Consider the following 26,747-nt stretch of genomic DNA (forward strand, 5'->3'; position numbering starts at 1 on the left):
TAAGCCTTTCTGTGTAATAGTTTCTCTTCACAATGTTATTTATTAAACGTGTGCATGCCACATGTTTTATCGCACATTCCATTATATTGTTACCATTTAAGTCTGTTCTTTCTAAACTTCCAATAGAATACAAAAACTCATTCAATGCTAGTGTTGTTTTTTTGTAGTTCAAATATTATGAACTTAATTTTTTTTGAGATATAACAATGATGATAGAATTTAAGGATGTTTTTTGGTATTACCGTTTTTTTTTATTTATTATAAAACTTCATTTTCCACCTGATGAATCAGATGCTGGATAAAGTTTTGCTTATATTGAAATAGAATTCTAAGTCAGTTCTTGAAATTCTTGGTTTTCAACATCTAACTATTCTGAACTGAAAAATGTGAAGACACTAGCAGTGTGCTAATAAGACAAGAGGGAATTCTATATGCCACCAACATTTTTTTACTATTAAACTTAAAATAGCAAAACCCACACTACAACTGTCATTGTCTATTGTGTCAAACTCAACAATGTGTTCAGTACCTTATTTCATCCCATTAACAATACAGAACCATAACACTCTACTATACAGAATTGGCTCAAACATTTTGCACAGTACTGTATACATGTGCAAAATAAAGAAATAGACATGCAATATAACAATATAATGTACCTGAATATCAGACTTCCTTTCTGCAAACACTTTTGATGCACCAAGTTTCAAATCCAAATTTGACATAGACCCCACAGGACTTTCCAAAGCAGGAAGATCTACCATTGAGCTACATGTTTTACTGCCACTCAAATCTGAAATACTGCTACTTACGCTCTGCAACAAATAAGACATAAAAAAATCAGCAATGATGAAGCATGAAAGAAAATCATAGTTTAATTATTATGTTTTGCTTATCTTTCAGAAATATAAATAGGTGATTAAATACTCAATTGCTAAATATCTGAAATTATGAAGAATTTCCAAGCAAAGTGTAAACAGAAAATGAACAAAATTTTACCATTTCCAGGTCTACAAATATAAATGAAATGCCAAATTAATTAAACCTGCTTGATAAACCTTGGCTTTCCCTCAGAAATTGTTTCCGATACTTGGTAGTTACAATAAATAACCAATGAATAGATGTGCAAGATTTTCAACACTTAATTTAATGTTTGATATAAAAACAAGGAGTATTCAAAGAACATAATATGAGCCAAATTTATAAAACTTGCATGATAAACCCCAGCTTCCCCTCAGAAATTGTTTCTGATACTTGGCATGCGCATCATATAACCAATTAATAGATGTGGAAGTATTTTAAACACTTATTTCAGGCTTGATATGAAAACAAGGAGTATTCAAAGAATATATATGACACTTCTAAGCCATACCTTGCTTAAAGAAGGACTCATAGTTTCAACAGAAAGTGGGGAGTATAAGGAGTCTTCTCTGTAGTTTAAAAAAGGATCAGGACTAACAGGACTGTTACAGTCACTAAAAACAGATGGTACTTCAACAGCTAAACTCTTTTTGGATGAAGACTTTGTGTCTTCTAAAATCATGACTTCTCCATTCATATCTGTTAAAATAATTAACCTTGTTTAAACAAAAATGTTAAAAATGTTCATCTTGCATGAAATACAAAAAAGGAGGTATGAAATTCACAATATACATCTAATTTTAAGCTTTAATCATAAGAAATTAATTATAAATAAAAACTACTTGTTCACATTTTTAATAGAAGAAATTAAAACGATGTATTTTTTGCTTTTGCAGTTAAACTACTCAACTGTTGATTAAATTCAAATGGCTATTGTTCTAACTTTATTAATTATTGAGTTCTATTTTATGAGACTATGATTTTTATGCATTATGGATATGACTTTAGTAGTTTTCAATCTCACATATATGAAATATTTAATACCTTTTGCTAGACCTATTAATAAATAAAAGAAAAATTAAGCTTATGTGAAGTGTTCTATCTTAATCTTACCTTATAGTTTTATTACTTAAAACACACACAACCAATAATATATATATATTTTTTTTTTACTTTCAGCAATCATTCTGAAAATAATGAATTTCACACAAGACACAAGTTACAAAGAGGAAATGGCAGCAAGCTTTGTTGTGGTACAAGAAACAGCTGCGAAAACAAAACCACCAATAAGACAAAAAGGGTAGTTGTACCTGTTGAAAGAGCTAAGGTTTTTATGAGGTTTCTTTAAATGTGATTTATCAAATTTAATCTGTAATCTCAAGTTACAAAGGTGAATATAAATCAAAGTCAAAATAAGAAGCATTTATAGGTGTTCTTGCTCACAAAACTTTACACTTAAATTATCATTCATTGTTTAGAACCAGTTGCAAAAATGTAGTAACATCTCCTGATAAAATGAAAAAACATTATTTGGAATTGCCCAGTTCTAGTAAGTGTTTAAGTGTAAAACTATACAAAGGGCTATCTGGAGTCCACTCTACAGGTATCAAACCCCAATTGTTAGTACTATAAGCCCTCAAGTTTACTGCTGACCCAAAAGAGAGCATTCAATTAAGTCCAGTTGTCCAACTGCACCATTTATATGCATAAATATGTATATGTAATATATATGAATATACATATTAAATAACGAAAGTATGAAACATACAGATTTAATATTATCAGTGAAAATATGCTACTGCTAGAAAGAAAGAGAACTTTTAATCATTTTTATCAAGTTAAAAGTAAGATTCAACAAGTAAGCTATATTTTTGTTTGCAAATATAACCTTATTATCAGATTTTGAAACAAAAACCCTAATTTTGTCACAGACAGTTGGTACGTTTAGAAAACATTATCCACACTTTCAGAATCAATAATCTGTTTTACAGTAAATGTGTAATTTACAATGTTTGAACTGCACACTTCATTTTAAGAAGACCAGTAAACATTTTTTTACTTGGAAATTGTACTCATTACATAATTCTTAACAAGAAAAACAACTTTAAATCTATAGCATAAAATGCTGCAGTCGCTAACACTGTTTATTCTGATTTTTTACACTGTGTGTAAAACAACCAATATCTGATGTTATAGTCTGTTCCTACTGTGAAGTCTTCTGTTTCGTAAGAAGACAATTCCAAGTTTAACTTTGTGGTACAGAAAACTATCCACATACCCGATGAGTAAGGACTGCAATCCACTGAAATACTAAAGTCTGCCATTTTGGGTGCTAGATGAGTAAGATCTTCTGGTTCATCCTTGCATTCTGAATGAATCATTATCAATTTTTGGTAAAGTACATTTTTTAGAACATACTAATTAGAATGTTATGAAATGATTTAGCATTTCTACACAATAATGTACATGTAAATACAGCTATGTATATATATATAAAGCCTTTAACTTAATACTACTGAAGCAATGGGATAGAAAGACAACAAAGACAGAAAAATACAGATTCTGTGGTATATACCTACTTAAAAACGTTTGTGTTTTGTTTCTTACATGTTTAACTCTTTTATGATGATCTTAAAGTTTATTTCCACATTTAAGACAAAGTTAAAAACAGAATGGCTATTTTAAACCCAAATTTCTGCAAAAAATCAAGACCTTAAATCTGTTGCCCAATACTCAAGAAAAATAAACAAATATAGAGGAATACAAGAATTGGTTCTTAAAACAAATAAATATTAGCAGGATAATATAGGACAAAAACAGCCTCATTGTCAAGAAAAACAAGCTGTTAATGAAACACAAAATAAGCAATCCTATTATGTAATAATGGTAATAAGATCATCTTCAATCTTTACATTTGACTTGTTTAAACAAGTAACAAAAACTTTATTGCATAGCTTATACAATCATCAAGTAGAAAATCTAACACTGCAGATTTGTAACTTACAGCATTATTAATCATCATGTGTCAAACATCATGTTTCAATACTACTTTTAAGATCCTTTGTAAAAAACATATTGAAGCCTAAACATGGTAATAGGACATACAACAGACGAACTGTAGCTGCATCATTATTAAACACTTTACAGGAAACCCATAATGGGTCACTAAGACTAAAATTATTATCAGTCTTACTGTGATGTCATATCACATTGAAAAGGACAGTGTTTTACCAGTTTAGGTGTTGTACACTATAGCTTGAAGCTTTACCTACTTTGAAATAACTACTACATGTATTTACACAATCCCATAGCATAACAAACAACTGCTGAACAGACTTACCAGTCAAGCCATTGTTTTCATCAGAAAATACTATAAATCCTTTGGTCATGTCTTCAGTACGACGACAGAACAGATTCTGTGTAGAACTTTTGAAGATCAAAGGCTCCTGGGGAGATCCTAACTCTTTGTTTACTTGTTCATCTGATACCACTTCATTCTTATTTTCTATTCCACTATCAAGATAAAAGAATAATATTACAACTAAGTTTTACAACAGTAACACCTTGAAACAGACAAATACTAAACATTTCCATTTTATATACAACATATCTAGGAACATTTCAAATATTTCAAAGTTATAACTTGGAACAGATTAAATCCAATTAAGTGCCTGCTTTCTGATTGCCCAGCTACAGAAAGAACATTTACTATGAGTACAGTTCCTGCATATTCACATCAGACTGATTCTGATTCTAAGGAAGTAGAGTGGTGTTAGATTTAAGAAAGCCAAGACATGTTAGCAAAGTCTTGTCATAGCTGCTGATCATGTGATTTGCATTGTAGACCATTTGATCATTTCATTAATTTACATCTTCGTTTGCAATGGTCCTTATACTTCGAAAATAACCTGTATTCTTCTATTTCCCTATATTCACTTTGGCTTGACTTCAACATCATGTCTTGTCTCTTTCATTTCACCAGTAATAAATTGCTACAACTGACCTTCCACATACTACATCCATACAAAAATACTAGGCTTTGGAGATCAAGTGTTTTTGTGTTAGGTTTAACCTTGAGATTTCCTCTGTTTGCCTCATTTGAACAAATATTGGTGCTGTCAACCACAGCCTAGTTGCTGTAACAGGCAATAAGTAGCAAACTGAAAACATATTACATGTCAATCATTTAAGAGTATAGTAAAGAAAGACCTAGACTACTTCCTTAAGCAGTTCTGAAAGTAAACTCATGGAATTCCTGGACCCAGGAACAAATGACACAGCTCTGGTACTTAGATGAATGGAATACTTAGAGCTCCACCAATTCTGTAGCTGGGAAGCCATTACAACAATCATATCAGTGAACATCTACCAGACAGAAACCATGGCTCATAAATGTGATGCTGACAAAAAATGTTTAAACGTTAATTATGCATTTTAAAACATAACTAATACATAATTAACTAAAATATAATAGTAAGACCTAAATACAATTTAAACTGTATCTCTAACTGTAACATATTTAGGTAAGAAACAACCGTAAGTGCTATAGTCAATCAAGCAGCCAACAATAATAATACTACAGTCAGTTTCATGTAAACGACAACTGCTTGCCAATTTCAAAATAACAATTGTTAGATTAGAATGTAAAATGATCTCATTCTAATGACTATACACATTGTATGTAACATCTACACGTAGGCTATAAAGCTCAAACAAATCTGTTGAAGGTGGGCATGGCACCTGTGAAGGGATAAAAAATTTATTACTTGTTTCAACTATATTTATTCAGAGAACTTTGAAATGAATGAATCAAAAGGTTATATAAGCATCTTATTGTATAGACATACCTCTACTCAACTACAATGTATTATTGAAGATACAGAGAACCAAAGTAGAGAATTTTCATAGCCCATTGGTCATGTGACAGTACACCCGAATTCTTAAGTAGTTTTTAAAAGTTTATTTAAAAAAAAGGACTTAAAACTTGGATAAAATAAAACTATGGATCATAAAATACAATATTAATTACATTCATATACATTAATAGTAAAGATGTTTACTTAAATTTTGAATGTAACACAGTGACTTCTGAAGAAAAGTGTTTAAAGGGGCTCCTGTTGTGGAATGGTTAAATGAAGCTGTTTCTGTGGCAATGAGGTACAAGATAGTAGCCTCAACCAAATTTCAGGAGCAAAGGAAACTACTACCTGTGACTGTTTTCAACTGTATAACATTTGGTCATTTTCATTTATTTACACCTTCATCAGCTATAGTCCTTCCACACTGACATTCACCTGTATTATTCAATTTCCTTATCTACACTAAATAGTGTTTTATTTTATTTTTTAGCTTAATTTACACAATGTGCCTTGTGTTTCAATTTACTTGCAAAAAATTGCTACACCTGTTCTTCCATATTAAATCCATAAACATTTTGTTTCTGCACAGATCAAATACCTATGTGCTAGGTTTAACCTTTGGATTACCAAGGCTTTGAATAACTTTACTTCGTTTGTTGATATAGGAAAACTACTTAAAAAAATATTATTATCAGCTAATTATTAATTTAAATTAACCAAGTTTAAAAACTACTAAAAGCAGCAAACTCACCTGAGAACATAGTTGACACAAACAACACACTGTGGCTTTGATGAATTATTTTCATAAATGACTGTTCCTTGTGTCAGTAACCACACATAACCTCCATGCTTAGCAAGAAAACGGTATGGCCCAGTTTCACACTGTCCTTTGGAAAACACTATAAACAGATTGATAATAATAATAATTTTTTTCAAGAAAATAAAACATTATTTACATTTAACAAACTGAAATTTAAATTTTGTTTTCTAATTGGAATTACAAAAGAAGAAAACTTTCATCAGAACTTTAATAACAGTGTACACTACTGGTGTGTATATATATATATAACATGCAAGTATGTGTCTTTTAATTAGTGAAATTTAACTTTTCAGACCACTTCTATCATAAAACAATTATATGAACCATATATGTGAAAATGGTAATTAATTCAATCAACAAAATTTGTCAGAACTTCTTTTAAACCTTGCTGAAATGAAAATCACACACATATAAAACTTAACTATCAAATTATAGGAGAGAAACTAATGAAAAATACATTAGTTAATTCAAATATGCAAATTAACAAAAATGCACAAATTACAAAATGAATCTCTTACATAATCAATGAAATGTAGGATAGTTGAAATCAAGGATTTAAACTTAAGCAATAAATTAATTCACTGCACATATAGTATACACCTATTACACACAAAACAATTACTATATATAAACTAGAAAACCTATCACACAAACAAATTATTTGAAACTTTACACTTTTTCGTGTAGAAGCAGTAATTTTAATACCAGCTAAGTTACATACATTTCAGATTGGTTTGTTGATGAAAAAAAAACATCAAAATAAAACAGAAAAAATAAATTTCTAATTACTAAGTAGGCTTGTGTTTTAAAATAGATTCCTTGTATTTATGTACAGCTTCTTGTTCACCTCTCTAGCATTCAACACTAAAGCTAAATGCCAAGGTAAACTACATTTGACTCTATCTTCAGCACAGAGGTAAAAATCAAGACATTGCAATGACATTTAGTAAAATATGCTTGGAAGTCTTTCAAAGCTAGAAAGGTTTAAGACCCAATAGGTTGTTACTATATTTAGAAGAAAGACTGAGTGGGGGATAATCTTAGATAGCAGCATGCTTGGCAGGAAAAAAAAAAAAGCTCCATATAATGATTGATTTTTTTTTTTCATTTTGCACCATGACATTTCCAGCTGTGTTTCAATATTTCACGTATCTGTATACATCAAAATAAATGCTAAGATTGTGGTAGTAAATGTGAGGCTAAAAGAATGAATGGCTGTTGTAGTTTCACCCCATACAGCCTTTAAATAAGAATTCACTTCAAATTTCCCTTTACACACTAATTATTTTTTTAAACAAAACTACAATAAATATATTCATAAAGCCATCTCAAACACACTTAATATCTAATAAGAGCTAAAAAAAATTTGTGATCCTTATGAAAATGTTTAAAACTGTATTATGACAATCCTTACATAAGAGGAATTGAACATAAGCTGTGAGCTTTACTTACCAATGTAATTAAAAATAATCTTTTTGATGATTATTGCTAATACCAATATATGAATCAATAGATCCTAATAACTTCAGCCTTTTTTTTCCTTTTCTTACACATGTAAACAGGTAATTGTCATTTATTGTCATGTTTCTCTCTTTACTATTGAGTTTTCCTTTACATAAACATGATGGCTATGTATTTCTTTAGATTACATAAATAGAAGCACTACAGACAGATAAGATTTTGATAAAAAATTTATGATTAATTTAAAGTCTGCATACATACATTCATCAGAAGGATGCTGGATCATTTCCTTGATAATCAAAGCTATTTGCAAGATCACCTTAACACAGACGCAAATAGAAATTTAAAAATTTCAGCTCTACATATGATGTCTTTGAAGCAAAAAGTTGTTAAAATGTTTCATCTGTAACTTCATGCACCCACATTTTTGAACAGCAAATTTACTTAAAATTATAATGGAAGTGTTACATACAGTTTTAGCCTGTCATTATAAGACAATTTTATTTTAAAATTTCAGAAGCCCATTTAATTTTTCATTACACTCTCAATTTAAATTAGCAGTTGTTGTGTTTTGAATATTAATTCCTCAAAATGTGCTAATAAAACAAACCTGTTTACTATTTTGATAAAAGAACTTTTATTGAAAACGTTTTTGGGGCTTCTTGGGGATCTTCTATTAGTTTTTAGGATGAGGTTTCAAGTTATTATTATTCTAATCATAACTTTTACAAACTCATTTCTTTCCTAATATTAAAACATAAAAGTTATAACTTGAAAAATCTATCATTTTCATTATCATCTAACTGGAAATTTATTTTCTTTACACTGTTATTTTAATTTCCATTAACTAAAGAAAGCTTCAAGTTTATTCTAATGTTGTTGATAGTCTACTGAGATTTTTAAAACTATTTCAATACCTTACTTGATCTAATTGAATAATTAAAACCTAAAACACATAAATGAAAACAAGTATCACAGTGTATAAAAACCTTAGCTGCTGTGTGATATCACATCACAATAAGAGTGATAAAAGTTTAAACCATATAATTGTTTACAGGTCAAATCCAGGTTTCATTCAATACCAAAATCATCAGGCCAGCATGTGATAAACAAGTTACACATGAAATGCTATTATATACTCTTCTGACTGGAAAGCTATGTTGATCCACTAAAGAATGATGCAATTTAAATTATTATCAGTCTTAGTTTTTATAGAATATTACACTCATATTGCTACTAAGTGTAATGCTCCATCAACTAACGTATTTTTAACTTTGAAACTTGTTATATCTTAAACAACTGTGATAAATATCATTTCAACTGAGACTTCATTTGTTGTAAACCAGCCAGTGTGATGAGCTGTAGTAACAACCATACGCCATATAATAAACATGGTGCAGTTGAAATTCATTATATACTTTTTGTACTGCAAACCTGTATTAAGAAGTGAAGAATAAAGTGACTTGTATTATTAACCCTGCCTACACAGGGTAGGTTCACCGGACAGACCCAGTGTTGGAGAATTAATTTTCACAATAATTCCAAATTTACTAAGTTTATCTTCGTAAAATTTGATAAGCTTTTAGTAAACATTACAAGTATGTTATACACACACACAAAAATTAGAATTTTTAATAAAACATTTCTTTTTAACCCTTTGGGTGTTGGCTTATAAATCTTTTAGAACATTGCTCTCATAATAATTTATTCCAAAAATAAAACTAGTGGATGAAATTGTTCAAAATTTCTCAAAACCTTCCTAAAAATTTGTAGTTTCAGAAAAACAAATATTTAATATTTACTTTTCTACTATTTCTAATAAAAACAAAATTGTTATTTAAGGTAATTATTTGCACTCTGACTCTGAATAGTTCACCTGCAAGGTGATTTTTAAATAAAGTATAAAAATACCATTTATTATCTTACAGTTTTCACATTCTATTTGCATAATCTCTAGAACCTCCTAAATGAATATCAAAAGCTTTTTAAGGTAAACGTTTATATCTTATTTTCCATTTTCTCCACTATATCCCTAACTCTACCTATTATCATCAACATACACTGCAGTGAAATGTTTAAAATTAAGAAATAGGAATATATATACCTTTCATCTCTTCCTAGAAGTCATTTGAAGCTTGGTCTATATCTTTTCACTTAGTTTATTTTCCTTTCCAATTCTTTGTCTTTTATCATTTATACCAGATACATAAACTGGTCTCCTCAGGGCTTTATCATCATTATACTGCGACACCCGCATGGACATTTGTTACACTAACGAGTTGCACATGTATAAACGATGCCATCTTGATCATTCACTTTTACAATCCAGGCAACAAGTTAAACTTATAAAAATCATATTTGAAAAGTTTAATGATTTTTTTATAAGTTTAACTTGTCGCCTGGATTGTAAAAATAATACATAATTAACTAAAACATAATAATATAATAGTAAGACTCAAATTCAATTTAACTGTCTCTCTAACTAGTGTTATATTCAGTAAGAAAAAAGGGCAGGATGGCATGCACAGGGCTTATTAACTTTAGATCACGTGTCATACTTTATGTGCTTGCTTTTGAATATGTCAAAGTTAATTTCATTACTTGTATAGATGATTTTCTAAGTGATAAAAATAAACATTTACAACTTTATTTTGTTGTTGATCATTTTATATTAATCAGCAAATCATTACTCTGTCTGCCTACATCCATTGAGTTTCTCATATTCCTGCAGACAATTGTGGATTAATGTTATGACAAAGCCTTAGTCATTCTTTTCCTAACATCAGCTTCATTTTGTTAAACACTAAAATGGTAGTAGCTATAAAAAATAGTTTATATACAATCTTGCCAAAGCAACAAAAATTTAAAAATAATAATTATAAATTACTTTGTTTTTCCTTTGAGAAAGGATTGGATGCATTGGGTGACTTGGTAATCTTAGCCCTCTCATATGCGAGCTGCTTTAACTTCTGTTTAACAGACAGCATGATGCCTTACCAACACACACATGATTTTTATGAAACTAAAAAAACAATAAAATGTCAAAGGGAATTTCTACAATTACAATTAGCACGTGCTTTGATGTCTTGCACTTGGCATGCTCTGTTGGAGGTCAGTTAACCAGATGCTTCAGGGGATTTCACTTTTAACTCAATTGATGTCTTTAGTTCTGCTTTCATGACATGTGACCTAAGGAGGTCGAAACGTTGTTACTTCTTTCCTAAAAGTTTTCTACACCCATATCAGCTGTTTATTCTATATGTAAACAACTCTAGCCTAACGGATTACAATAAATAGATTAGAAAGGCAGCAGGGTGCAGCGATTGGTCAATGGATAGGTCAAAAAGGGCAGCGGGGCAGCCCATCCTGCTATCATGCTTTTGATGTAATTCTACAAACTATAGCATATTTAGGTAAGAAGCCACCTTAAATGCTACAGTTGATCAAACAGACAAGAACATTAACAGCAGTTACATATACACTGTGAGGAAAACTGCATGGCAATTTCAAATTAACTGGTGGTGGAGAAAAGTGTAAACTGATCTCTTTTTATTGAGTGTATACACTTGGGTCTACAAGCTACATGTACATAGTAGATCTCAAGGTAAAGTATAGAAAGTGGAAGTAGCACCTTTTAAGGGTTGGAAAATTTATAGCTGTTTCCCAGACAAAGCAGCATGTAGACTTTGAATATCACAAGTCAAGAAGGTCAAACATGCATACTTTACATACAAATATAGACATAGATTGCTAGCTTACGTGGCTAACACTGAACCTCTGGTGAAATCGAGGTCTTCAATTGTGCGTGGATCACGTGAAAAAAAAACTGAAGTTTAAGTATTTTTTAAAAGGTTTCCTTTGAAGTAAATGAATTATAACTTATATAACATAAAAATTCAAATTATAACATACATTATAATGTTAATTTCATCAACATATATGAAAAATAAAGTGGTTTAATTACATTTTGAATGTAATGCATGAAGGAACTTAAAAATGGCACCAACAGCCATAGGGTTAAAGATTCGTCTTTGAACTTATGAGTCAGTTTGACTTGGACTAGTTAGAATGCAAGACAACTTTCATGTAAAGAAAAAAAGATATTTTTCATCTTATAATTTTCATATATTTCATTTGCATTACCTCTAGTACCTCTTAAATAAATATCAAGTTTTTTAAATAAAACTTTATACTTTCTCTCTCATTTTCTCTACCCTAAAACTAAGTGTAGCAAAATCATCTGCAGCAAAAGTTGAAAAAAATATGAAATAAGATCAAAAATATCCATCCCTCTTTTTTAAAAATTAGAATTACTGCAGATTGTAACAGACAATTACAGTTATCTATTAGATTTACACAAATACTTTTATTTAACTTTATTGTTTTATTGCTCTTTGAACCATTTTTAACTACTGTGCAATAAATCACTTCACAGGAGTGCAGAAAGCTTAGGGTAAACAAAATTTCAGGTAACATCATCTAACTATGCATGTTCCTTCAGCATTACTTGAAGCAAAAAAAAATCACTTTTTTCATTTTAGTTTTTTAATCTAACCTAATGAGTATTTAATTTTTATATTTTAGTAAAAAATATATATACCAATAAAGAAAACATACATAAAAAATAAGAAATTTAGCACTTACTTCAGGAATGAGGCCTTTTGCTTTAACCCTAAATTTTTCTAAGTTGGTTGTCCAGAAAACAATACATTTAGCTTTCAAATATGCATTTTAAATCAAACAATAAAACAGACTGTTCCAAAACTACTCTAATTTATCTGGCTTTCTAAGTGACTGATGAAAAGTTTTAAAAAATTCAATTACTTACCAGAGCACCTACTTTGGCCTTCATTCAATAAAATCTGCTTGGGAAATGGTGCTTTTACCAAAATGGCCTTTCTATTGGTTATAAACATGTACCATTGATTAATTTCAAAAGCGTGGAATGGAGAAATAGGAAAAGCTTCTGTGGTGGGTGTAACAAATTTAGTGATATCTCAGAAAATAAAGGGGGAAAGTTCTTATTTTAAATCCTGGCCTGTGAATATTTGGAGTTGATGTTTCTAATTAGTGGATACCCAAAATGAAGAATTTAGCATAGAGAAGTATCACATGAAAAAAAATGGGAAGACTGAGAATTTATTTAAATTATCTAAATAATTCCTTTTTAAATTAAGAAATACCTTACATAATATTAAAAGTTGAATTTCAAGCATATAGGGTTAACCCTCTTGCTACAAGTAGGTCAAAGTGTGCATGTCACAACTTTTTAGAGCTACATTTAAAATGCAATTAAACCACTTCATTATCATTGTATACAAATAAACTTGGCATCAAAACATAGTTAATCAAAGTTTAATACAAGATTTAAGTTCTTAGTTTTATAAGGAAATATTTAAAAATCCTCAATCTTCCATAATATGAGAATTGTGACATATGTCCTCTAAGTCTTCTCTTCTCTAATTTATTTACCACTCCTCCGAGAAATACAAAATTTAACATAAATTAATTACTCATTATAATATAAATATTACTCAGGCAAAGCAATTTTTACAGCCTTCAATCTTATTTGTTTACATAGTCATAAACTAAAAAATCAGAATCACTTGCCAAGCCTACCTGTCAAATCCTCTATTTCACAAATTGCCAATAGTTCTCTTTGACATTTTATACTATAAGTTTTAATCTATCATAAGATATATCATATTACTCTGTTATCCATACAGAGAATTGTCTATTTCCTGGTTCAGTTTCAAATTTGTTCTCACACGAATCACATTGACTAGCTTAGCAAAAAAATTCTTTATAGGCTCTTATCCCATAGTTGGAAAGCCACAAAAATTATGATACTTAGAGGACATCATTTACTATTTCTTATTATTCTGTGTTCTTGAGTGCAATATTTAATTAAATCAATTTATTTAGTGTAATAGTACCATTAATATAAAAAAAGGCTTAAGTTTACCTTTTTATACTAATGATACTATTACACTAAATAATCTTTAATTGAAAAAAAAAGAAGATCCAAGTAGGTACTATATTTCTTGGTTTTCAAGTGAAGTCTTTATCTATTATTATAAAAAACAACTAAAATGTAAAAATTAGAATCTTATTGGATTAGGTAAGATAATAAAATAATAAAAATTCTTCACAAGGTGTGCTTGCGAGTATCTTGTGTGTTAGATAATTCAATACAGTAATGTGATCTACACGTTCGCCAAGTGATTTACATCCTGTGTGGCAGGATTATTAGTTTGACACGGTTCAATGGGTAATAAAACAAAATTTAAGTAGATGCATAAGTATACTGTTACAAGCTTTATGCTATTTATGATAAACAACTAATTTCCTCTAACAATTTGCAGTCATTCTAGAAAGAAAAAAAAGCTGTAATTTATATTTATTTCGTATATTTCTATAGTGGATACAAGTTTGGTCAAAATAATCTTTAAAAGGAAATACAAACTGACTCTTTAAACAAAAGATGTAACTTTTATACAAAATATACTTAAAATACATGTTTATAAAATATGTTTAACTTAGCTAGATCAAAAACTTTCCATTCTACATTTCATTCCAAACCAAGAAATATTAAAGAAAAACCAACATTATATTGAACTGTATACAAAACATAAAAGCAAATAAATTAATAATCACACACACAAAAAGGGAAATTTGAAGAACATAAAACATTTGTACCTTTCACATATAGTTATTACTTTATTACAACCGTGATTTTACTGGTGAAGACAGCCAAAGGAACGGGCTTGGAAAAATCAGTTTTAGAAAACTGATACAAGATTGTCACTCTCACTCTTTAAGTCCTCAATGAGGCAATCAAAATAGTTCACAATTCTCTTTTACCATAAGGCTTTTTTCATTTATCTTGAATTGCTGATTTGTCAAATTTTCAGTTGCTTCAAACACATGCAGAATTCACACAAAAAAACAAACAAAATGGCACATGTGATAATAATAGACTGTTGTTGTGATGGCATTAAAACAGACTTTCAATGATGTAAAATTAACAGAACTCTACTTCTAATGCTGTTAATTTAAAAATACAATAACTACATGCAGATTGCTTTCAAAAGTTTATTTCATATAGCATTAAGTAAATATTTAAAAATTCTTATAAATCAAACTGGTACTGTTAAATGAAATCTACAGAGAAAGGTAAGTCTAAAATCTATCAACAAATGGTATATTTTATTAACTTTAACCAACTGCATAGTGTGTGTAAAACTACTTTACTTGATTAACTTCGAAGTTTATTTGTTGTATTGTTTCGTTCAATTTGAGAATTTGCTGTTTTATTGTAATAACTGCAAAACAGGGTAAAATTGTGTAATACTCAACTAGTGTTGCTTACAACACAAGACCTACTTCCTCAGATGGTTATACACCACTTAAAATAATTTTAGAGTTCCTTGTGTTTGAAATAAGGTATAATTCACTAACAAATAAAAATCACAAGGAAAATGAAAAAAAAGAAGTAATTTTGGGTATTCCATACAAAAAAAAAATCAATATTTTTTTTTTATGTACTATACTAGTGGTTCCCACCAGTGGTCCACAGGAACATCTAGTGAATATAATGCTTTCTGAATAAATATTGATATTAATAAAATTCTTAGTCCTTTTAAACTTGTTTTCACAACCCTATTTACTTTCTACATTCTATGTACTTCATGTCTATAGGTCATAAACTGTAGTAGTGCTAGTCTGAAAAGTGAAAAATTGGGAACCACTTTACTGTAAGTAAAGCACTTCTGCATGAAATGTTTATTATCATTATTAATAACATTTGATCAAAGTAAGCTAACTATTATATAGATCAAAACTAAACAGAAACTTATAAATTAATGAAGTCAGTTCTGTAACAAGCTTACAAAAAGCACATAATGTCAAAAATCAATATAGAAGAAAAAGTTACAATGATTAAAACATTCAGAATCATGTTAAGATTATGCAGAATGTAGCTTGTCAAATACCAAATGTCTAACTTTCACTACATGAAAAAAATTATGTAAATATTTCTTATCAGTTATAGTAAACAGTATTTTTAAATGAATATTTTCTTCTTTTTTTTTTGTAAGCAATTAATTTCACTTCCAAGAAAGACTTTTTAGACATGTAAGAATCTTTCAGCTGTTTCAACCATATGATAATCACTATGGAACTACGGAGAATACTTTTAAGAAAAACAAAATGTTTTAACAACCATTAAATACAGGCATTACTTGATTAAGCAAGTTTGAATTTCAGTGTTTGAAGTTTTTGTTACTGTAAGCTTCCTGAAAGAATTAAAGATTGGTATATCTATTTCAGTGCAAGTTATTTAATAAATTTTCAATATAAAAGCAGGATCAAAGGGAAAAAAAGTCTCCATTTCATTGACAATTATGGATAACCAATATTTCCTATTAAGAAATTGAAATGATAAAAACTTAAATGATTAAAATATGTAGAAAACAAAGACAGCTTTCCCGAGGTTCAGTAAGTTCCAGTGGTTCTACTAATTTCACACTAACCTGCCTACAGGGTTATTTTCTTTTTGCATTTAGATATCTGCCAACAAGAAAATGAATGTTAGCAACAACAAAAAGTGCTTTTACTAATGCCACATTCACTTACAAGTGAGTATGTCAACTAAAAATCATAGTATTCTTTACTACTAACTTAGCACAAACTGGAACTTCAGAATATTAGTCATTTAACAACTGATAGCCACAACAATTCTTACCAACTATGTGTATAAAACTAGCAAAACTGAGATACATCAAGTTTTTCTACAATCAGTAAAAGAATAAACAAAGCACCAATTTTATAAAATTAAGCCTGGCTATATCCAATAGAATCTTTGGAAATTCCAGGGTTGAAAATAATGCATAATAATACTACTTTTTCACTGTGTTTAACTTTTTACATTAAGTTAAATGGTTTGTTTGTTTGTGTTATATTGTTAATCACAAAGCTACATGATAGGCTATCTGTGTTGTGCCCACCATGAGTATTGAAACTTGGTTTTTAGCATTATAAGCCTTCAGATTTATCCGCTGAACCACTGGGGGGCAATTTAAACTGTACATTACATCAATGAAATAATGAGGTATATGACAGTGACAGCAACCATATGTAGTTTATGTCACACAATACCTTGATACATTACATATTTCACTTACACAATAATTAAATTTCAACAGTATAACACTGCTCACATGGTACATCAAAATTATTTACTATATAAAAATGTTTAAATAAGGTACTTAACAAAAGTTTATGACCAATTTAACTTCTCCTACATACAAACCTTAATAAATTTGCCAGTTTGCCCCTGACGAAGAAAGGATCACCTTTCAAAAGCACTCGAGTTATTGAGTTTTGTGCCTTTGTCTTTAACTGATTTTTTAACCTAAATGTTGTATTAAGATTATGAATGAACCATAATATACTATAAGTCATGATGTGTTCTTCAAAATTTCAATCACCATAATATTATTTGTTTATTGGATTTTACGAGCTATCTGAACTAACCATTCCTAATTTTGAAGCTAGTCAACACTACTTTTGTTAGACTAAATAGTGAGATAGGACCATCAATCTTATAACATACCCATTCCCCCAAAGTGCAGAAAACAATTTTTCTTTTTGGTAGTAGTGCAGCATAAACTCTGGTACCTCGGATCCACAGCCTGGCAAACTAAGCACTAGGCCCAACTCGGTTCTCAATTATCACAATGTGGGCTTTTAATAACATACCAATTACAATCTTACTAATCGAATTTTCATTAACTTCAGCAGATGGAGTTTTAGTTAAGAATTTTTCAGCACATGCATGAACTTTTTATAACCCAACTAACAGAGATTATGAAATTAAATTACAATAACAATAATAAAGATGGATATTAAGAAGCAAGATAATGATTTTTTTTACATGGCAATAAAAGTACTTGTAAAAGTAAAACAGGGAGAACTTATAAAAATTATCAGATCAAAACAAGTCTACAATATATCTTAAGTAATAAGATAATAAATATTGCATCATATTTAATAATTCCATGTATTTCCATACTCCTAAAATACACCAATTTGAAACTTTATCTAAATAAAAAAGAATGCATGAATACAGAGAAGAAAAATACTAGTTCTACCATTTGTTAAGCATAATTATTTTTTTATACCCACAGCACTATTTGTATGAATAAAAACTTGCACTCACTTATTTTGAAGCTTTTCTCTATGATTCGGGTATCCAGAGCATGATGGTACTGATATACAGATTTTCCCTGCAATTCCTCTTCTTTGTATTCAAGCAAATCTTCAATTCTAAATATTATAATGCAAAAAAATATTTTTAAAAATCTACTTATGCATATAAATGTAAACAAACAAAACTGGTATGAGGGATTTAAGCCTGGCTTATATAGATTCAAATAAATTTAAAGTACTGCATAAAATTACACAAACATAGCGAGAGAAGATAATTGGAAAATAAAACTAATTAAAATACAACATATTTCATTTTCATGTTAATGTTTTCCTGGTGAGTAGTGAGTAATTAATTTTCATGATAGCTTATCACATTCCTTCAAAGTTCACAGCCTGCACACACTTTGGAGGTGTTGAATTATGTTTGTTATCATGTGTAGGCAACAGGCACATTTGAAAGTCAAAATCTAGTAACATCCCTTCTGGCATTAAATTTAAATTAGATTTAAATCAATGCAGTTTACCTATAAATTAAATGAGATAAACATATGCAAAAGATACAAAACTTAACAGCAATGCTGTAATCTGGGAAAATCATACTTGAATGTAAGCTGCACCTGAATTTGACAATGATGTTTTGAGCATGAAATAATGAGTTATAACAATGTAACACATGAGCAATAAAATAATATAATTTTATCTAGATGATGCATATAAAACATTTAGTAATGATGTTAACTAACTGCCAACTAACAACAATATCCTATATGATCAATTTTACCAATATCAGATAACAACTAGCAAATATCCCAAATTAGTTTGTGCAAATAATATATTACCATATTAAAAAAAACATAAAAAGTATGCTGATGTTCATTAAACTTTGTTACGATGCACAAAACCGTCCAATGTGTTAAAAATTATTAATTCTAGGTTTCTAGAACCACTATTCATATTACTAATAAATCTCATGTGACAGCATCTAGTCATGGCAGTTTATGTTAACACTGGATGATTCATACCTCAAATTAGTTGCCAGCAACCATATAAATTAACTACTTTCAGTGAAAGGTAATCTTCTTGTCAGCATGCCACTCCTTTAGATTAGAATCAGTAACTTTGTGCTAGGTTATTCTGTACAACCTTGCAACTACATTGCAACCATGAAACTATAAAGACTATAACTTTTAATGTAATAAATGTATCTTCACAAAATTTGGCAAATATTTTAGTAAACATTCCAAGTCTTTTATACACAAAATATCAGATTTTTTAATCAAGTATTTTTACTAAAGATTTGTCTGCGAATTTATGAAATCATAGTCTAAACTCTCTTTGCAAACTAGAAGATAAAGTCTTGAAAATTATTAGTCAAGTGACTAAAGTTACATTTCAATCAAACTTGTTTCTTAGTTCATGATTCTTACCTTTCATCAACATAGGTAAACTTCATATCCAGTGAATGTCGGCTTAAAAAAGTCTGTTTGTCCAGAGGAATTTCAATGTTAGAAGGGTGTGGAATGGGTTCACCAATTGATACAAAAAAGCTTACTGGGGAGTGGCCAGTCTTATAGGACTGTTTCTCCATTTTTACAAGAGGAATATCATTCATTATGTATCCATTACAATGAATCACCTGCAAGTATATATCATGAAATAAATAAATAAATATCACATATATATGATACAAAGAGCTTGATTAATACAATTAGAAAAAAAAATTTCTATGAAAAAAGCAATTTAATATTTCTAATACAATATATTGTTGACAAATAGCAAGTAATTCTACCTTAGTAATAATGAAGAATATTAAAGCAAGTCAGAAGTATGTAATATAAAAAAAAGTTTTACAAATGCATACATAGCCAAAAAGTGCACTGACTGGTCTAATAAATTCCTGATATTTTTACATCTCTTTCTGTTGATATTTTAAATTATAAATGCCTACTCTATATTACACACACAATTAATTATGAGTCTTGGGTATGAATAACGTCTTACAGATTCACACTTGAAATTTTGATGAACAATATTTACTGATAAACCCTAATACAATAACAGACAGTTTTCACAATTTATGGTTTATTTGTAAACAACACCATACACGAAAAGGTTTCCAGTTTCCTCAAAATTCTAATGATAATGATTCAGGGTTGCTAAAATTCATCAATGACTTTTTTAAAGGTTACTTCTAATTCAGCAAAAACAATTTTCAAATTACAGAAAAAAAAATTGAAATAAATTACACTAATCTTATGATTTGATATTTTCATAGGGTTATTCTATGCTTTACAGAGGAAAATGTAAACAAAGTTTTTCTATAAGGCTTAACATAGTATTCCAGCTCCTAAACCTCTAACTGGAGTAGCTTATTTTTCTTAGACTTCTATTTCAACTCATTCCATTTCTTGAATCAACTGACAACTGTATTGCTTATCTTTTCCTACAATTAAAAAAAAAAAGACTTCACTGGTTCAATAAAAGAATTTATGACAATACGCACATTGACTTCACTGGTTCAATAAAAGAATTTATGACAATACACACATTGACTGGTCAAACTAATGGTAGTATAAGGTTATAAAATAAATAAACTGTAAATATTTTATAATAAGAGTTTATGATTTATCCTTATATATCTGTAATAGTCCATAAAACTCTTTATACCTTGTAAGAGGCAGACTTAACATTGACATTTCGTCCCTTGTTGGTCAATGTACATTTCATTCGTAGGAAAAAAGATCGAGGGAGAGGCAGCCCTGTATTCTCATCACCTTTGAAAGACAGCATTTCTTTTATTTCTTCATGATCACAAGGATGGCTGAAGTCATAAATACTATGTCCCATGAAGTCAATCTATGAAAAAAACAACAGCAGATTGGCAGTAAATTTCTTTTATTTTATATTCTGGCACTGGGCCAAAGTTTTTGTTACTTGTTATGTTAAATTACAAAAAAAGCTATGTTTCCAAAAATACTCATTACTAATCCACTAAAAAAGAATTTTTTTATTTTTATATCATGAAAATGAAATAACCTAAAATAATTACACAAAAGAAGATTGTGCTAATTCTTCATTAACCATGTATTCTTTACTTAAATAAACTAACAGAGAGAGCTGCTGAAATAATGCAATTCACAGACACATCTGCTCTTCCAGGGTTAGGGATTTTTTTTTAAGTAAAAAAGATCAAATAACCGAGGATTTCTTTTGTTGATTTAGGTAAGTTATTTAAAACTGATATGAAGTATACGGACAATTTAAATGCAATTTTGAAGTGAAAGGAAATTATTTTAAAGAATTTTATTTCAGTTAAAATTAGAAAATTTTTTTACCATTATTTAAAGAAAGATTTAGTTTGTATTCATGTTTTATTGGCTTTTTTATTGCAATGTTTATAAATAAAGACTAATGTGGTAGCCTTCTCTATCCCTAGTCTATTACCACTTTTAAATAGATCATTCCAAATGATGAAAATACTCTGTCTGTCTGTTGTCAATATTTATCCACAAGATTGTTGGTTGAAATTATGTAGGATTTTGTTAAGGATTGTCCACCATACAAGATTGAATTGCAGTAGCATTTTCCAAAAACATGAATTCCAGAAAAGGTCAAAATTTTGCCTCGTATTTTTAAAGTTGTTGCAACTGCATTTCTTACAATTGGATATTGTAACAATTTGGTGAAACCAACTATAACATTGGCAAAAGGCTTGAAAATGGTTTTAATATAACATACTCAATCTTTGCATATTTAAATATGTATATTACTCACACCAACACACTAGTTATAGTTACTAATCTTTACTGTGAACTGTGTTTTAATGTGCTCAAACATCAGTAATTTTACTAAAAATGGGTAGTATATTTAGAATATCTTTGTTATAAAGAAAAAAAATTATTCGGAATGTATGCTTTTCTAATCTTAGCACCCAGTGTTAAAAAATGTTAAACACTTGAAGAGTAAGTGACCTTGCATTTCCATAAATAAAACAACCTTTTGTACACTGTATGTATGTTTTGTCATAAAAATGATTGAACTAAACAGGATAACTGTTAGCAACAGTCTTGAAACTACTGTAATTTATTTAATGTTTTTATGTGGCAGGTTGCACAGAAAATCAACAGTTACTACTGAATCCTTGGTCAAACTCTCAGTAAGATATTTCTGTATGCATACATGACAAAATGTTGTACAAAGTTAAGCAAGCAATTTTAAAGCTTTTCAGCCAGATGTAAAAATACACAAGTTTTGAGAAAAAAAAAATTCTGTTAAAAAATATTCAGCCAGTCTAAGCTTATAAATATGCAGACTAATATTCTTTATAATTGCAATTACACTAATACCCAGACTTAGCTTGATACACAATAATATGCAGTTGTTAGAAAACTTCCATGTAGTATCAAGTTCCATGCAGTATTTGGATGTTGCAGTAGATCTACTATTTGCTGACTTTAAAAACTTCTTTACTTTTACATAATTTGAAAGGGTAAATCATTCTTGCAACCTTTGTTTAATTTTCTTTACAAGTTTCAAATAGAATTCTTCCAAATACACCAGTTGATTTCAAAGAAGGTTTTCGTTTAAACCATTCTAACTCAAGTTCAAATTTGCTTTATACTTGTAAAATGACACACCTTAAATGTTTTAAAAAAACTAAAACTTTCAACCACAGAAACAAAGAAAATCCTCCTCAGCATAGTGAAAGGCTCTAATTTCACAAATTGTTTTATCAGGACATGTAAAACGTATTTTTAAACACTATAATACAGAAAAAAATTAAAACTTTTTTTTTCGATTTAAGTATATTACTTATTAAGAATTATATGTGTGTGTGTGTGTTTTTCAAGGTTAGAAAAAATATCAGTATTTGAAATGTCATACACTTGCAAATCAAATTTCTATAAAAATGCTGTAAAAAAGTATAAATTTCATACTTAAATTTTAAATGTCACTTAGTTCAGTGTTTACTGAAGACTTCCTCTATGGGAAGATAACTCTTGTATTAAGTCTATTGGAAATGAATCTTTATAAACACTACAGAAACACTTTTAACATAAGTTCTGATCAAATATTATTATAAATACCACTTTCTACCTAAAGCTCATTTTCAAAGGAGTAAAATTATTTATGTATTAATCCATAAAGTCTCATACCTGAGAGAGTCCTAGATACTGGTGGACATTTTCTGATAGATAAACAATATCTCCTTCTTCTGACAGAACTAATAAGAATCCTTCTAGAGCTTTCAAAAAAGCAGAGTCCCATTTACTGGAGCTTGATGGTAAGCTTTTGAGAATTTCTAATGAAAAACACCATCATAGGTAAAGATTACTTTAACTCTATAGCAACTAAAAGTAATTAAAACAAACACATTAACACAGAAACACTTTGAAATTACTAGAGTAGCCATGAAGATGTTTTATAGTTTGATTTCAGTATAGTATATTTAGAAATAACCTTCACATTGAGTATTGTATGTCCAGATATAACCAAACATTACTTTCAATGAAGTACATGTAGCTAAAAACACATTTTCAGTACAGTACATCTGGTTGAAAACAAACATTTTAACTATAAAATCAAAAGTAAATCATACAGTACTTACAACTGTTTTGGTTATTGCTATATCCAGAAAATAATTTGAAGCACTAAAATTGTCTTTTGACTATAATCTAGTAATAAAGCTTTCAAATACAACTTTTTGTTCATTGTTTCATCATTTACAGAAAAATCTTCATTTGAAAATGAGTTTTTTTCTTTCTGTTTGTGTCAAGTTTTTGATAAAAATACATTGCTTTTTTTTCATAAAGATTTACCAGTAGAAGACTTATTTTCTTTGCTAAACTAGTCAATATATGCTGGTGGAATGTTCAAATTCATGTTTACCCTAGCCTCGGTTGCAAGTGCAGGGTTGGAAGGTGTAATGTTTGCATGAAACACAAACCCTATGGATGCACTCATGATTGTGTCCTCATCGAAGTTAAAAAATTAAAAGGAAAATCATCCAAATAAGTTAGAATTCAATCAACAGAGGTCAAGACAACTTAAACAGAAGGAAAAATAAAAATAAGATACTTTATTTTTTCACTATAACCACTTTCATTGTTTCAGATCATTCAGTGATTGACAGTCTTAAGATAAGATTGATCAGACTTCAAGAAATAACTTAATGATGACATAAACATGTTGAAAACCATTCTTATGGTACAAATCAAGATCAAAATGAAACACCCTTGAGAAAAAGTATCCTTTGTTTGGGAAGACTTTTTATCAAAATGAAAACAGTATATTGGGAATTTCACTGCATTTTTTTCTAAGCAATAGATCAAACACTAAACTCACAAAAAAGAAACATATGAGAAAATGGTCTGGTGAATCTTCTCTTGTTCAAAGTTGTCACCAAACCTTGACAACTACTATGCAAGCAAGGGTTAAAATGTCATATCTATCTGGAAACAAGTTAATTTCAGCATAGCACACCTAGAAACAAAAACACATTTTTAGTTAAAAGTACAGAGAGCTATAACCCCAAATTTTTTTTAGCAAAGTACACCTAGCTCAAAAGACATTTCAAAATGTAATATAATAGTACAAATATCCATTAGTTTCAATATAGTGTATGTTGTTGCAATTTCAGGTTATTACATATACAGTACCTAACAACACATTAATTGCAGTACAGAGTATCCAGATAGAAACATACATTTATTTCAGTACAGTACATATAGATCTAAACAAAAACACCTTAGGTGTGAATAAAAGGTGCAGGTAAAAAAGGACTGAGTATGCAATTTAACATGTTGGCTGTCATGTGCCCCACTGATGAGTCATAGACAGTTATGTTTCAAAGCCAAATTTCTCTTGTGGTATACGAGTCTGGGACACTGTGACTGCTCTTCGGCACTTTTTGAATGTTTAATTTTATTTATACTTAATTTATTATGTGGCAGCCAAACTTGTAGCTACACTTATAGCATTGATAAGATTTTTACAGCAAATATTCATTCATTAGTTAACCACGTCATGTTTTTTCGTTAAACTTGGGGCATGATGGTGGATAAAACAAAATATGCAGTCTAGCTAACTAATGAATGAATGTTTGCTGTAAAATTCTTATCAATGCTATAAGTATAGCTACCAGTTTGGCCACCAATTCTGATTTCATTCCTTTAAGTCAAATGCTCAATCCTTTTTTGGCTGCACCTTTTTTTCACACCTAAGGTGTTTTTGATTAGATATCATGACTTTTTGTCAATACACACAATTACAGCAAGTAAAAAAGTGACACTCAATAGTAACCAACATTAGCTTTAGGATTCCAACACTATTATTTGGAACAAACTTATACTTTACAGAACCAACCAGATTCTTTAAACTATATAGTGGTAGTTTTTCCTCTCTAAAACAGTGTTAATAACTTCCTTTATTGTAAAGCCATGGGAACAAGACTTACAGTTCTTGACATCATCCACATGCACTTGGTACAGCCGTATTGAGCACCATTATTTACATTAATTGCCTTTTTAAAAGAATCTACTTCAAGGAACCAACACATCCAGATAGCACTCACCACCATTCAAGACAAGTCAACCCAAATAGGTACTCCAAGAAGAAGGAAAGCAACCCAAACCCTGCCACCACCAGATAACCAAGACTGACCAGTTACCACCATTGACCAATCTCAGCAAACCAACAATCTGCACAAACTTCAACCTTCCTCTCCTGCCAGACCAACCAGCTGCACACTCCTTAAATTCATCCAATCACAAGACAAATATCACCAAGGGCAATAGAGTGGGTATAAAAAACTGGAATAAGTGAGAAAAAATCAGACCCATGCTTAGATGAGCAAAGAAGAAACCCTGGCAGTTGAGTAATAGTTACGTGTCAGCAGAAGTACGCATGTTTTGGAAACAAGATAGTTCATATTTTTAAGTGTTTACAGCCAAAATTATGCATATGGTGAAAACAACCAACTACACCAATCTAGCTGTATATATGTTAACACATTAGTGTTTTGTACACACTCGATCCATAGATCTTACTCATAAACATTACATTTATGGTTATTTTGAAAGAAAACCTGTCCTTACCTGCATTTCTTTAATTAACAAGTTTACACTTGATGAAGTAAAATGGCTTTGTGACTACTAACAAGTTAAGTCTACTTAGGACCCAGCAAGTTATGAAAAGCTCAACTTTAACTTAGTTTAATTTTTTAATCAAGAGTGCAAAAGTTGTTAAAATAGCTTTCTGATAATGTTTAAAATTACAACAAAAAGGTCTTCATTAATGAAGAAACATTACACAATCACTTCCACATACATTCATGATGACATTTATATATTTAATGGGAATTCACACTTGTTTTAAAAAAAGTCATATGCAAGTCATATGCCAAACTTGTTTTATTCCTTTTAAAACAAAAAAAATAAAAAATAACTATTATTCACATTCTACAAGCAAGCAACTTTTATCAAGTTAGTGCACACACAGATATATATATATATATATATATATATATATATATA

At 29.5% G+C, this 26,747-nt stretch overlaps 1 protein-coding gene across 3 annotated transcripts in view; it reads right to left on the reverse strand.

The window, feature by feature from the left end:
- The window catches only part of LOC106461859 (hypoxia-inducible factor 1-alpha-like), a 99,011-nt gene that overhangs the window by 17,618 nt on the left and 54,646 nt on the right, over nt 1–26,747 (reverse strand). For all 3 annotated transcript variants that reach the window (XM_022388929.1, XM_013921719.2, XM_013921720.2), the window contains exons 3-11: nt 23,370–23,515; nt 20,881–21,069; nt 19,641–19,849; nt 18,224–18,330; nt 6,472–6,619; nt 4,202–4,374; nt 3,140–3,229; nt 1,373–1,560; nt 660–815 (exon numbers count right to left, since the gene is read on the reverse strand). In XM_022388929.1, the coding sequence (XP_022244637.1) occupies nt 660–815; nt 1,373–1,560; nt 3,140–3,229; nt 4,202–4,374; nt 6,472–6,619; nt 18,224–18,330; nt 19,641–19,849; nt 20,881–21,069; nt 23,370–23,515 (1,406 nt within the window). The remainder of the gene's footprint in view (nt 1–659; nt 816–1,372; nt 1,561–3,139; nt 3,230–4,201; nt 4,375–6,471; nt 6,620–18,223; nt 18,331–19,640; nt 19,850–20,880; nt 21,070–23,369; nt 23,516–26,747) is intronic.

Source organism: Limulus polyphemus, unplaced genomic scaffold (assembly GCF_000517525.1).
Source record: "Limulus polyphemus unplaced genomic scaffold, Limulus_polyphemus-2.1.2 Scaffold1046, whole genome shotgun sequence".
Classification (NCBI taxonomy): Eukaryota; Metazoa; Arthropoda; class Merostomata; order Xiphosura; family Limulidae; genus Limulus; species Limulus polyphemus.